Here is a 13,736-nt window from a genome sequence, read left to right on the forward strand (position 1 = left end):
TTGTTGTATTGTCCATTTTATGAAGTGATTCGAGTTAAATTTTTATTCTCCTTTTTAACTACGTGTGCCAGGTCTTCTGATCAGGCTATTGTTTTTAATGGATAGCCAAAACCCTGTATTGATTGAGAGGGTGATGTTTTTGTCAGCTGCCATTAGGATGCGTACAGTTAAACTTCAAGGTTGAGATTTGTCTACTTTTTTGATTTTTACATCTTAGCATAATGGTTCTATTAATTTTATTGCCATCTTATGACTTTTATATGTTTGTAACGTTTCTGCTAATTCTATTGTTCCTTTATTATGCCAAATAAAGGCTATTGCATACAGTACTAAGAGGAAAAACATGCCTACAGCAATCTCTGCATCATACATGGGCACTTTGCCCAAGCTAAAATAGATGGTGTCCTTGGTTTGTTCCAACTTTATGCACATTTATTTGGCTGTAATTATTAGTGAAATTAGAGGAAATTGCATGTCATGAACATTGATGGTGTATTCTTATTCATTTTAATATTAATGCAGCCAGTACTAAATGTGAATTGAGTCTTAAGGTTAGAATGTAAGAGTCTTGTTTCAGAAACTACCAGGCAACTGGCAGCATCTTTTGAATAATAAAAACAAGATGATGTTTTGCATTCACAAAGCAGCCAATAGTACACTTTCATATATTTTTAACTTAGTCCTTCAGTTGTATGGGAATATTAAAGTTCCCATATTACACTACCTATAAAAACTGAACCCAGAACAGCACTGACCAAAATAAACAAAACCATTTCTATGAGCCTAAATAAACTGTACTTCTCAGTTATGCAATGGGAAGGAGGTAACCCCATTGGAAGACAGAATACAACAGGAAAAATATGGGTCAGTGTATTTTTGCTACAACTTCTAAGAGTATCACTTAATTTGGTACTGTACTTCCCACAGCACAATCTGAAATCACCACAAGGTAGGAATAGTAAAGGAGGATGAAAATATAGCAAGCAAGCCAGTGTTCAAGTTCATGACTACTACTTATATCTGTATATGTCAACCCTTGAACATCGCCATACTGCTATTATCACATGTGTTTGGTGCATTCATGACCGGGAATGTGCTTGGCAGGCTTGATCCATTCTGGCTTTGCAGAAACAAAGTTGAATGATAGGTCTTTACTGAGACTAAACAAACTTCTCAGGTTTATTATGTCTTTGTGCAGGAGGCGCTCAGAATAGTATTGTTTGTTCCAATAAGGAAACTGAACAGAACAGGGAAGACTAGGTGAAGAATGAGATGCGTAACTACCCTGAGGACCGTGTTCCAGTTGTGCGTGTGTTTGGAAATGCCCTGCATTCCAGAATCAAATAGAAAAATTTCAAGATGGAGAAGAAAAATCATACATGTGCTTGCATTCTACAGCATTGCAAGGCCGCCAGATTCCTTTGACAAAAACCTAATGGATGAACTTGCTAGAAATATCTAGTTCTTCCTGCTTTGTTCTGATAATGTTATTATTATTTTATATTTATTAGATTTTTATACCACTCAGCCCAATAATGTAGCTCTCGGTGATGCACTACATAACATATGAATACACTTAAAATTTAAATTTGATTAAGACAAATAAAATATAATTAAAACAGCTAAAATGACAGTGACTTCAGGTTTAAAATCCAGCATTGGCTATTTTTAAACAGCCCCGCAGCGCGGTGCGCCGCGGACTGAATAAAAGAGTAAGGGCTGTGTGGAAGGAGTTAGGGCGGGCCCTGTCCGGGATAAAAACTTGGAGGGGCCAATCAGGAGCCGCGAAGCGGCCTTCTCTCGGCCCCGGGAGCGGCTTTGCCGCGCGAGGCCGCTCCCGGGGCCGAGAGAACGGCGTTTGTGTCTTCGGGGAGGGCGGGGGGGGCGGGAGCCGGCCTTCTCTCGGCCCCGCCAGCTGCCTCGCTGTGGTGAGGCTGCTCCCGGGACCGAGAGAAGACCGGCTCCTAGCGCCCATTTTATTAAATAATAAAATGGGCTTTATTTCTAGTCTCTTATCATATCTCAACTGGCAAAGGTAAGTGGTAACGTAGATTGATGGTAGGTGGTAACATAGGTTGGGTGGGGCCTGATAGTTATGTAATTAAAGTCACACATCGCTTGTGTGTTTGCATCACTTAGCAAGCATGGGTACCCTGTTTTTGTGTGTATGTCCACATGCAGTGTTTAACTGGTTCCATATGTTTACTTCACTAGGATCTTAAAACCTGAAGAACTACTAGTTTTGCCTAATACATACTTACTTTTCTAGGAATCTAGTTCTCTCTTCTTCAGAACCTCAACCCCTCTTTCTCTTTGGTCAATGTATCAAATGCCATTTATCATCCACCTGAAAAGAACCCTTTCTCTGAGTCCTGATTAAAAAGCTTAATTTCATTCTGCTTGCCTTCTGAAACATTAAATAGATAGAACTACAGTATTAACTCATTAGGAGTGAAAAATACATTGTGTGGATAGAGAAATACATTGGAGAACATTATGACTGAAAAGCATCTTTACACCACTCCGCAGATATTTATTTTTTATATTTTTTTAATTTATTTTTTATAATATTTTTATAAATAAAACGCTAAGATCTGTGGGGGAGGGCTCAGTCCGGGATGGAGGGGGGGGCAATGATTGGCCCCTTGCACCCGGACTGACAAGCGGAGGGCCCAATTCGCTGGCGCTTTGCACCAGCCAATTGCGTCCTCCGCTTGTCAGTCCGCCACCCAACCTGCCCACCCCCCAGCCTGCCCTGCCTTCGGCTGACAGCTACCATTTTGCGTCTGGCTGCCGACAAGGCAGCTAGGCGGTCTCCTGACCTACCCTGCCATGCGGTCCTTGGAGGACAAGGGACCTCAGCCCGCCATCCAAGGCCCTTTGCATCCGCCCCCCCAAACTCCTTTCCCCCTGGCCCACACCTCCCAAGGCTCTCACATCCCCACCAACGCTGCTTTCCCCCTCCCACTTCTCCCCAGCGCAATCTCCCAAGCCCCCCATCCCCACTCACCACCGATGCCGTTTTCCCCCTCCCACTTCTCCTCAGCGCGATCTCCCACTCATCACCCCACTCATCACCCACACTGCTTTCTCCCCAGCACGATCTCCCCCATCCCCACTCACTACCAACGCCGCTTTCCCCCTCCCCTTCTTCCCAGCGCTATCTCCCAAGACCCCCCCTCACCACCGACACTGCTTTCTCCCTCCCCGTTCTCCCCAGCATGATCTCCCAAGCCCCCCGCATCCCCACTCACCACTGATGCCTTCCTTCCTTCCTTCCTTCCTTCCTTCCTTCCTTCCTTCCTTCCTTCCTTCCTTCCTTCCTTCCTTCCTTCTCTCTCTGCCTCTTCCTTCCTTTCTTTCTTCCTTTCTTTCTCCCTTCCTTCTGCCCATCCATCCACCCACCCCACTAGCGCCCGCTTTATTTTGCCTACAGCGGGATTAATATCTAGTAATATAAATAAAATTGAGGTTAAAGCAGTCATTCAAGCCAAAAGAGAACATCAGAGGGGCATTTTTTTCTCTCATCCCACTTCCGTAATGTCTCTCTTCCTTATGTAACTCCTGTAGTTGGCTTCCCCTCCACACAGGAATACTTCTGACACCCACCTTCTCCCACACAGCTTCAAGAGCCACTTTCACTAGTCTTTATAGTCTACAGCAGGGGTGGCCAAATTGTGGCTCTCCAGATGTCCATGGACTACAATTTTCACAAGCCCCTGCCAGCATGTGCCTGCTCCAAGTCTGGATGAATGGGAATCTTAGATGCAAACAGACTGCTTCTGATAGAGATCTAGGACCAATGGAGGTATACAGAAGAGCCTAGAACAAAGACTAGAAAATTCAAAGAACCCAACACAGACATTATACAGATGCCAGAAAGATATATAAAAGTGTCTTTTTTGTGTATTCTGTCCTTCAACAGTCTGCATGTTGAAAAGGAAATGAAGTATGGGAGAAGAGCAGCATGCCAGTGATTTTTGAAAGACGTCTTCCCATGTGAAAATGCTACATTGCCTACAGAAGTACATGTTCCCTAAGACTTTGTATTAGTCACTGAGTCTGGACATTTAAATAATTGTATTATACATCAGAAGTGAAGCAGAACTGTGAAGAACAACTGTCTTACCAGATCTCTTCTTTCCAATGGGTTCCCTGAGAAGAAGAAAACAAAACAAATTAGCAAGACTTTGCAACAGAAGACAACATCTAGCTTTGAAGTGATAATGGTAAAGAATAAAGAACCAGGAGTCTAAGCTTTGGGTAGTTTCTGGATTTGTCACTCGTTTACTAAATGATCTTACACACCTGCCTTGCCAAAGGAGGCTTCCAGGTAAGACAACTGAATCCTAAAACTTTTCTGTTGCTTACTTGTAAAGCAGGCAATTGCTCCTCACAACCTTGTGTTTTGCTAGGAATTCTAGATCCCAAATAGGGAGAATAGTTTTCAAAAATACAAGCTGCATTTTAATTACGACAGAAAAACATGTGGCATATATGAAGGCAAAATACAAAACAGAATTATTATTAAAAAACAGCAGGGGGTTATTGCATTGTGCCAACAAGAATGCAGGACCAGTTAAAGCACATATACCCAGTTTCCCCATGTTTCCCTTTAATTCTGGTTTCCAGAAGAGTCAAGCTAAAAACAGAACACCTTCAAAAAGGCAAGCCTAAAAGTTTCAGTCATCCCCCGCTGAAACTTTTAGGCTTGCCTTTTGAAGGCATTGTCTATGATGTCCTATTCAGAAAGAGGGCAGATAAATCTAACATAGAATAAATAACTTTACAATACTTCCTTATCACAAAGAATACAGAGTACTTCATCCTTTGTCTGTGACGGGAATTCTCACTGGAAGGAAGTGTTTGTGGTTCTATCTATCAATCCAAATACATAAGGTACGTAGGTATGCAAAAGGTCTTCTAAAAGAACTGAGTCATCTCCTGCACTTAAACCCTTTTCCTTTTATCCTAACAGTATTCTAAGAAGATAAATTTTGAAAAGTTAAAGTCCAAGTCCCTAAGTCACTATTCCAAGTGGAGATCAACCTTTCATCAAATAAGTATTCATCATTTGACAGACAAATGCATCACTGGCTTGGGCACACATACAAGGGACTTAGTCCAGTATGTCTTAGTTTAATATGAACATACAAAGCTTCCTGATACTGAGACCACTGGTCTAGTGAAGTCAGTACTGTCTGAGGTTTTCCACATCACCTATTACTTGATCATTCAAACTGGAGATGCTGGGGATTGAATTTAGGACCCTCAGTATGTAAAGCATATGTTCTACTACTCCCTCCCCGTTCTCCCCAGCATCCTGAATGCTGCCTGAAGGCACATTCACAAAAACAGCTGAAGTGATAGTTATCATTGAAGCTTTCCTAACAAAACCCATGTCTCTCACCAAAGTGTACTTCATTTGTTTGATTAGATTCCTCTACTTCAGATAGCTGATCAAGTCAGTGTGAGAATCTTCAATTGCTCAGACACGCAAACACTTGACTTGCTGCAAAAGATTTTGTTTATTCAGAGCAAGCAAGTTAACTCAACAATACTTTATCGAAACTGAGGCACGGATAAACAGACATGCCGTATAACCCTTCAACCAGCCTCCCTCCCCTGAGGACCCATGCAAAGCGGAAAGACTTCAAACAGTCACAACAGCCAGACAGGCAGTGCCCAAGGCCACATTCTGGAAGTGACTGCAGATGGATGAGGAAAGGATGGGGGAAAGGTGTGAAAGTGAAAGGAATGCCCAGATCAAAACCAAGGCAATAAAACATAGCCAAACGGTGGTCAGCATACTAACAGATGAAAAAGCTAATATCAATCATAGCAGAAGCATAGCATTCCTGACAGTCAGCACAGCGGACATGTAATCACAATTGTATGCAAAAGATATCAGGCAATAGCAACAATTATTGAATCGTTTTTTGGCAAACATATCAAGTGATGAGACAATTTCATTTTTTAAAGCTCACAGGAATATTCATGCATATCACATTCACATCCATTTCCAGAAGTTACATTCCCTGTTTCTAAAATTACACTTTAATTTCCCACAATTATATCTACCTCCCTCTAGTCTATTTTATACCATTTTTGGGAGGGTCTGTATAGTAGCTCATTTCCAGAATGGCAAAGTCTTGGATCTAGAACTTTAAAGCTTTGGTAAAACAGAGTACCTGCTACTGTCTAGGTGCCTAAGGAAAATTGTGCTAATTCAACATTTTTAAAGGCAGTTTAGATAGTAAGGAGCAACAGTGGGAAAAGGTCAGAAATCGGAAATCAAATCAGCACCATTTCCAAAGAACTTTAAAAATGTGCCTGACTCTTCGCAAACTGCTGGGCAGAGAGAAGGTTAAAGAGCCAGCTCAGGAGCTACTGGTGAGTCTTGTGTTCTTTTTTATAGTGTGTAACAGCAATGTATGAGGGTATATAGATTGCAGGAGAGTGGGGTTTATTGAGTAGGACTTTTCTGTTTGAGTTTTTTGTCTGTTCCTTGCCTGGGATTAGCTGAATTTGCATTAGTTCGCAGTTTTGCCTGGGGCTGACTGCTAGTTCCACCCTCTGCTGGGTGGGACTTTGTGCCATAAAAGGCTCTTGCTTGCCAAAAGGGCAGGAGCTAAAGGGCTCTTGGCTTGTGAATCAAGCCAGAGGACTTTGTAAGTGTTCCAGAGTTTTCAGAAGGGGTCTGGTTCTTCCTGCAATGTATTGAAGCAGCCTAGTTTGCAATGGACCTGAAGCTGTGACATGCACTGCCTGTGGCATGTTTGTATTTTTACCTCAGAGTAACTTTAAATACACATGCACCAAGTGCAAGTTTGTAGTGCTCCTGGAGGAGAAGGTACAGAATCTTGAAGAACGCCTGTCCACACTTTATTCTAAAAAGGAGGGTGAAGAGTTCTTGGAACGGACTCATGGAGTGCTTTCTGGAGGGCAACTGGGTGAGGTGGGAAAGCCTTCTGACAGAGAGGCTGATTCTGTCTACGTTCAAGGGGGTGGCAGGTTACAGTGGATGAGCGATAGGGTTGTGGGTGTCCTGCGTTGAGCAGGGAGTTGGACTAGATGACCCAGGAGGTCCCTTCCAACTCTATGATTCTATGTATGTACAAGGTGTGGGGGGGGGCAGGAGCACCATTGTTGATGGATCACGGGGAAATGTTAACTCGCCCCTTCTGTTTATGATATATACAAATATTTCCTGCCGTATTACTATTAGAGAAATTCTAAGTTGCCAACCATGATGGATGTCAACGAATAGAGACCAAGACTGAAAAACTGGGGAGGGAGAATTAGAAGTGGGGAGAGATGCATGAAGGAAAGTGTAAAATGAGGGAGGAGAAGACTGGGAAAGAGGAAGATAAATCAAGGAAAAGACACACTTTTAAAGATTAATTTTAGTATAACCTGCTAACAGTGATAGACCTCTTTGTTTAAATGTGGCTCTGCCACAACTGCACATAAAACCCACGTGTAGTGCTAACAGCTTGTCTGTGTGCTGCCTGCAGTATATTTTCCCCACCGTTTGTCGTCTGAATGCTGGGAGTTCTTCTGCATGGACAGTGCTTCAGGGGAGGAGAGCTTTATGCACTCTCCTTTCTGTGTGCCCTTTGCTCAAACAAATTTGTTAGATGCGATAGTAACCAAACTGAGTTTAAATAACCAGAGATGCTGCTACTGAATGTCTTTGGGCCCTAAGGTATGAAGGTATAGTGGGTAAGGCTTGGAAACATGGCTGTTGGTAATCAGTGCGAGAATCCAGTTGTTTAAAGGAACAAGAAAAGCTGTTGGGTTTGGATTACTAAATCCATCCTGGTGCTGCTGCAGCAGCATTGTGTTTATAATCTTCCCTCTGCCAGCATGTAGTGGTTAAGAGTTGCAGCTTCTAATCTGGAGAACTGTGTTTGATTCCCCACTCTTACTCCACATGCAGCCAGCTGGATAGCCTTGGGCTAGTCACAGTTTTCTCAGAGCTCTCTCGGCCCCGACATCATCACAGGGTGCCTGTTGCGGGGAGAGGAAGGAAAGGCCATTATAAGCCGCTTTGAGATGCCTTCTGCTAATAATAAATAGCAGGGTACAAAAAACAGCTCTTCCCCTTCTTCATGTCAGTGTGTTTTTAACAGCAAGAAGGAGCTTCAGCAATGAATTTGAGAAGTCAGATGTCCAGGACAAAAAGCCATTGCTGAGTCAAAGGATTCAGCTGCTAACGTTCCTCACCACAGAGCTGTTAGCCTTCATCACACATGTTCTCTTAGGGGTTATTAAAGCAATATGCTGTGCTCTGCTCTAACAAAAGAGAAGCAATAGACAGAAAAGATTAGCCTCCTTGCTAGATTTATGTTAATTCCAGGAACAGGCTCATGGAGACATCCATATATCATAGTCAGCTGTGCTCCAGTAACATTAGAGAGACCAGAGCCATTCCTCCTGAAGGAATATTGCCCACATAATGTATTTTGAGCCTTATCATAGGAAAGAAAGGAGCTAGGAGGATTGCAGGTGTGCTGTGGGGGGGGGGGAGAAGAAAGGGAAGAGGCGGAGCTGCAGTGGGACACATTTAACAGGAACATTTCACCTACTCCTTGGTGCTTTATCTACAGATCTGCAGGATCACTGAACAGGCAGCCTTGGGAGCCATGCATGCAGACTGTGCATTCTGACTGCATAATGTCAGGCCTTGTCTTTGAAACCGACACTCTATATACAGAATTAATTAACTATTTGTTTCCCACATATGTATTAGTTTAGTCTTCCCCAACCCCCGGGCAGCGGACCGGTACCGGGCTGTGGTGCCCTTGGTACCAGGCCGCAGTGGGGGGAGGGAGGCGTGGGCACTGGCATGCCAACAGGCACACCTCTCCCCCCATGGTGCAGCACTCACTACGCCAGGAGCAATCACTCCCGGGCCCTGGTGCAGCAAGCGCCGCACAGTGTGTGTGGGGGAGGGAGGCGTGGGTGCAAACGCATAGGCGCAGAGCTGCTGCGCTTGCACATTTGCACCCACCAGCACACCGGTGCCCGCACCTTCCTCCCCCCCCCCCGGTCCCTGGCCTGAAAAAGGTTGGGGGCCACTGTGTTAATTGACCTTACCACATAAAATGTTCCCTACTCTAGCTATGAAATATTAAATGTTCCCTACTCCAGCTAGGCAGTATCCTTTCTGAGCTGGAGACTCAGGGGCTGTTACACTTAACCCAAGGGTCTTCCTCAGCAAGCACACACAGGATGGATAGGTAATTTCCTCCCAGCTCTATTTATTTTTTGGTTTGCCATTAAAGATCTTTCTTAGGAAATCTTCATTTTTTGTCTCTGTCTTAGAAGAACTGGATGCAGTAGTAGCTTTCCTTATCCATTAGTACTTCACCTGCCTATGCATCACCGATTGATGGGTTGGATAAATTTAAGGAAATATGGCAGAGCAACTATCTCCATGCAGTTTGCAAATGCTCAGAAGCCTTTGGCATAAAGTAGAGTGTGGTTTTATACACACACTATAAAGGCAATAAGAAGTCATACATTTCTTTACCTATTTAGAATCATAGTGTTGGAGGGGGCCATACAGGCCATCTATTCCAACCCCCTGCACAAAGCAAGATCTGCCTAAAGCATCCATGATAAGTACCTATCCAGCCGCTGCTTAAGGACCAGTAGTCTCTCCTACTTCTACTTTCATCTACTTAAAGTGGGCTGGCAGTTAGCTAATTCCCTACTGTCAAAGTGATGGCAGGGCCACTCTAGCATGGCTTTTTCTAAAAGGTCAACCTTATCTAAGTTCCCACTGACTCATTTGCTTGTTTAGGCACCTTCCACATTTTGCCACTTTTTGAGATGTGCTGCAAATTAAAAAATGCCCCCAAGCTTTATGAGAAAATGTCATCCCTGTTGCTTAGCTAAACTAGACAAAAAGCTTCAGGTTATCATTTTTCTTTTAGGATGTCCAAAGTTTTGAAATACTCTTTACATAAAGCCCTTTTGAATTAGTCTGTGACTGTAGGAGAGAGATGCTATAGAGGATGTGGTGGGGAACTAATGCTTTCTCCAGTATAATATGTCATGGATAAGGAAAAGGCTGTATAACAGATTACATGGACAGCCACTCTCAACCAATATCTTTAGTCCACTTCTCTACAGCAACTAACAACATGAAACAGAAACAGAAAGCAACATGAAACAGAAAGCCATGTTCCAACCTTATGTTCCTACGTGCGATTAATACATAACACTCCTCCCCCCTGATTCAACGTAGCCCCATAAATATCCAGGCTAAGCTCGCTACCTACCAGATGGTCTAATAACTACTTCAGGTGGTGATGCAGGGACAGCATCATCATCTCTGCCCCGATTGTCTCTGTGCTACTAGATTCTCCATTGCAGCTGTGCCATCCCACCCCCAAACATTTATATCTCAGTCTGCTGTAAGAGGCTCCTGTTGGCCCACAGGGCTGGGAGCAGTATCCAATATTTCCAGGGTTGGTGCTGTGTGCTTGCACAGTTGATCAATGTGCTTCTGGCAAGGTGAGAATCTTGTAAAAGACAGGACTAGTCACTGCAACAACAGTGGCTGGCATCTACCGGGCCCCGAACCATTGTTCCGCATGAACACATGCTCAGCTGGCTCAAACACCCTCTGAGTTCCGCCCTCCACATCTTGGCCCATGGGGGTTGCATCCATAAAATCAGGGTGCAGACAGTCAATTAATGTAATCGGCTGCTGTGCATCAGAAGTTCTGTGCGACTGCAGCCTGTTGTGATGCAAGGCGTGACATGTTGTGCCAATTAAAAATTTGCAAGTCTTTAGTCCCAGTCCCCATGCATGACACACTATAAAACATCTTTAGCAGTTCTAATTATTCATTCTGCCTGCCCATTAGATAATGGGTGGAATGGGTCCAATGTAGCCTGGTATATTAAACCATTAGCCAGGAATGTCTGGAATGCTGCAGATGTAAATTATGGGCCTTTGTCTGACATGACCACATCTAGCAATCCATATGTCATGAACAAATGACATTCTCTAATCAAAGATATTGGGAAGACTTCTAGCCATTTAGTTAGTATATCTACCACATTAAGAAATGTCTGTCCTTGGAATGGCTCAGCAGAGTCTACATACATTCTGGACCATGGGGCCCTAGCTGCCTCCCAAGGTTGGACAGGTGGCCACAGGGGTACACTACAGTTCAGTTGACATGGCTTGCACCCAGGCCTCCACTTTGGCATCCATATTAGCCTCCAAATGTAATTCCAACGCCTTCATGCATATCATTCCAGGGTGGCCAGTGTGAGGAACTTTTGTTATTCAGAAAAACAAACCCTTGACTTGATGCAAAAGATTTCTTTACTCAGAGCAGGCAAGCAGTCTCAGCAAAACTTTGTCAAAACTGAGGCACGCACAAAGGAGCATAGCATATAATCTCTCATCACCCCCTGTGAGAACCTGTGCAACATGGGAAGACTTCAAACAGTCACAGCAACCAGATAGGGAGATCCTCCCAAGGTTGCATTCTGGACGAGAATGGAGATGGATGGGGGAGAGGTGAGAGGATCAAGATTAAGAAGGGGTGTGAATGCAGGAAGAAGTGACCAAAGCATTGAGGCAATAAAACATAGCTAGGCTAGATAAACTAACCAAGATGGCTAAATAAAGCAATATAAATCATGGCAGGAGCATAGCATCCTGACATCCCGCCACTGCAAAACTAGCCCCCCACTCCAATGGAACCCGGGGAAGGCTAATACTGCCTGCACACTATGTCGAGGGTTTTCACAAATTCGAAATATCCCGTGGCCTACATGTCATGGCATGGTTTCAAAACCTCAGGCCAGGTGGCCACAGAAATATAGAACATCCCTACGAGTTGTGCTGGCAAGTATTTTGTCCTGAGACTTGAGAGTTAAATTCAGAATTACATTATATATTACTAACAGTCACATTATCCCCGATAATATAAATTAAAAAGAGAGGATTGGAAGGAATATGGATATAAGAGTTTAATGAAGTTAACATGCATAGTGAGATTTTTAAAAAGCCCTTGTTGATTACAGGGTATGCCATTGTTTTGAGTGTTGTAATAACTTGCATTTCTGCAATCTCCCTTTCTAATCTGTTCTTGAAATTCCTTTGCAATAAAACAGCTACTTTGAGGTCCCCTGTTGAATGTTTTATTGCTATATTGTAATTTTGAATTTAACTCTCTGGTCACAGGACAAGATAGTTGCCAGCTTGTCACTTGAAGGGATGTTTCCACACTTGGGTGGAGATGGATGGGACCAGCAACAACTGGGAAAATGTTTGCCATTAATCACTAACATGGACAGTTTTATTTCTCCAATGTTTTTGTGAACTACAACTGAACTCAAAAGGACTGATAAGCTGTTTTAGGAAAGAATGATCATATGGCATCATCTGGCTTAATTAGGATATTATGACACAGTTTATTAATTTGCCACAAGTCACTTTTGCCTTGTATCTCCATAGTCATGATGGTTGTTCAATTAGTCTGAGGAAGAGTGCATGCATTCAAAAGCTCACACCTTGAATAAATTTTTGTTGGTCTTAAAGGTACTATTGGACTCTTTTTTGTTTTGCTACTTCAGACCAACACAGCTACCCAGTTCAAACATGGATATGTTTAGCACTATACTAGCACCAAAGAGAGTTATCAAAATGATCACTGTATTTGGCTTTTTAACAAGATAATTTTAACAAGATAATTTCCCCTGCCCATGTATTTGCTACTTTATGAAAGGACATTTTCCTATTATTGTAAGACCTAGCTCCTTTTCAAGGCATTTATCTCCCCTAAGAATTATTACATTCAGCTAAACCCCAGATAGAGCATTGGCTGGCAGTGTATCAGGCCATACGATACTGGAAAAATTCTTCATAATACTGCCTTCAGAGGAGAGTCAAGGACTTTTATTAATTAACATTTTGAATTGTAGCTAATAAATATCCCTCGAACATTCCACCTTAGCCATGAAACACAACGGGGCCATCCTAGAGACATAGCAGTTTATTGCTGGCAGCAATACCGGGATCTATTAAAGAACTCTTAGAACTGCACGTTCCCTCCTTTCCACTTTTCTTTTAATGAAAGGGCAAAGCATGGTCAGAAAAGCTCCTTGCACTAATACCACCTTCAAGTCAAGATGCAGCTTCAGCCCTGTTCTAGCATAGTCATCAAGCACACAGCTCTGTTCTAGCATAGTCATCAAGCACACAACTCTATCTGGTTGCTCAAAATTTAATCAGCTTCAGCAAGATCTGCTATATTAGAATACTAAGACACTATAGTTAATTTTTTTTTAATTCCCAGCAATCTTTTTAAATACTGAAGTCAATATTTACTACTCCCTCTGGCATCAAGTACATAGATCTTCCCATTTGATCCTCAAACATACAGCTGATAACATCATGTATGAGACAGAGATTACACCATTTGGGGGCAGCCACTGAAGCAGACTAATATGCTTTGTGTTCAGCAGTCACAACAGATGTTAAAATCAGCTTAACATAACTAGAAAGATAGTGTTGCATGCAACTGCTGTTGTGAATGGGGCACTCTATCTTTACCAAGTATACATTGCCTAGAGATGTCACAGTTCTCTAACAAGTCATGGCGAATTAGCTCCCCTGTTTGCATTTTATTCTCTGTATTCATTCACAAATATGGATTATACATATTTGTGCCAGTGGTTAGGAGTGCGTTCTAATCTGGCGA

The 13,736-nt window shown here is 43.0% G+C and overlaps 1 protein-coding gene across 3 annotated transcripts in view; it reads right to left on the bottom strand.

Moving 5' to 3' along the window:
* The window catches only part of SH3PXD2B (SH3 and PX domains 2B), a 182,759-nt gene that overhangs the window by 51,562 nt on the left and 117,461 nt on the right, over positions 1–13,736 (bottom strand). For all 3 annotated transcript variants that reach the window (XM_077327052.1, XM_077327050.1, XM_077327053.1), the window contains one exon: positions 4,130–4,155. In XM_077327052.1, the coding sequence (XP_077183167.1) occupies positions 4,130–4,155 (26 nt within the window). The remainder of the gene's footprint in view (positions 1–4,129; positions 4,156–13,736) is intronic.

The sequence above is a fragment of the Paroedura picta genome, chromosome 3 (assembly GCF_049243985.1).
Source record: "Paroedura picta isolate Pp20150507F chromosome 3, Ppicta_v3.0, whole genome shotgun sequence".
Lineage (NCBI taxonomy): Eukaryota > Metazoa > Chordata > Lepidosauria > Squamata > Gekkonidae > Paroedura > Paroedura picta.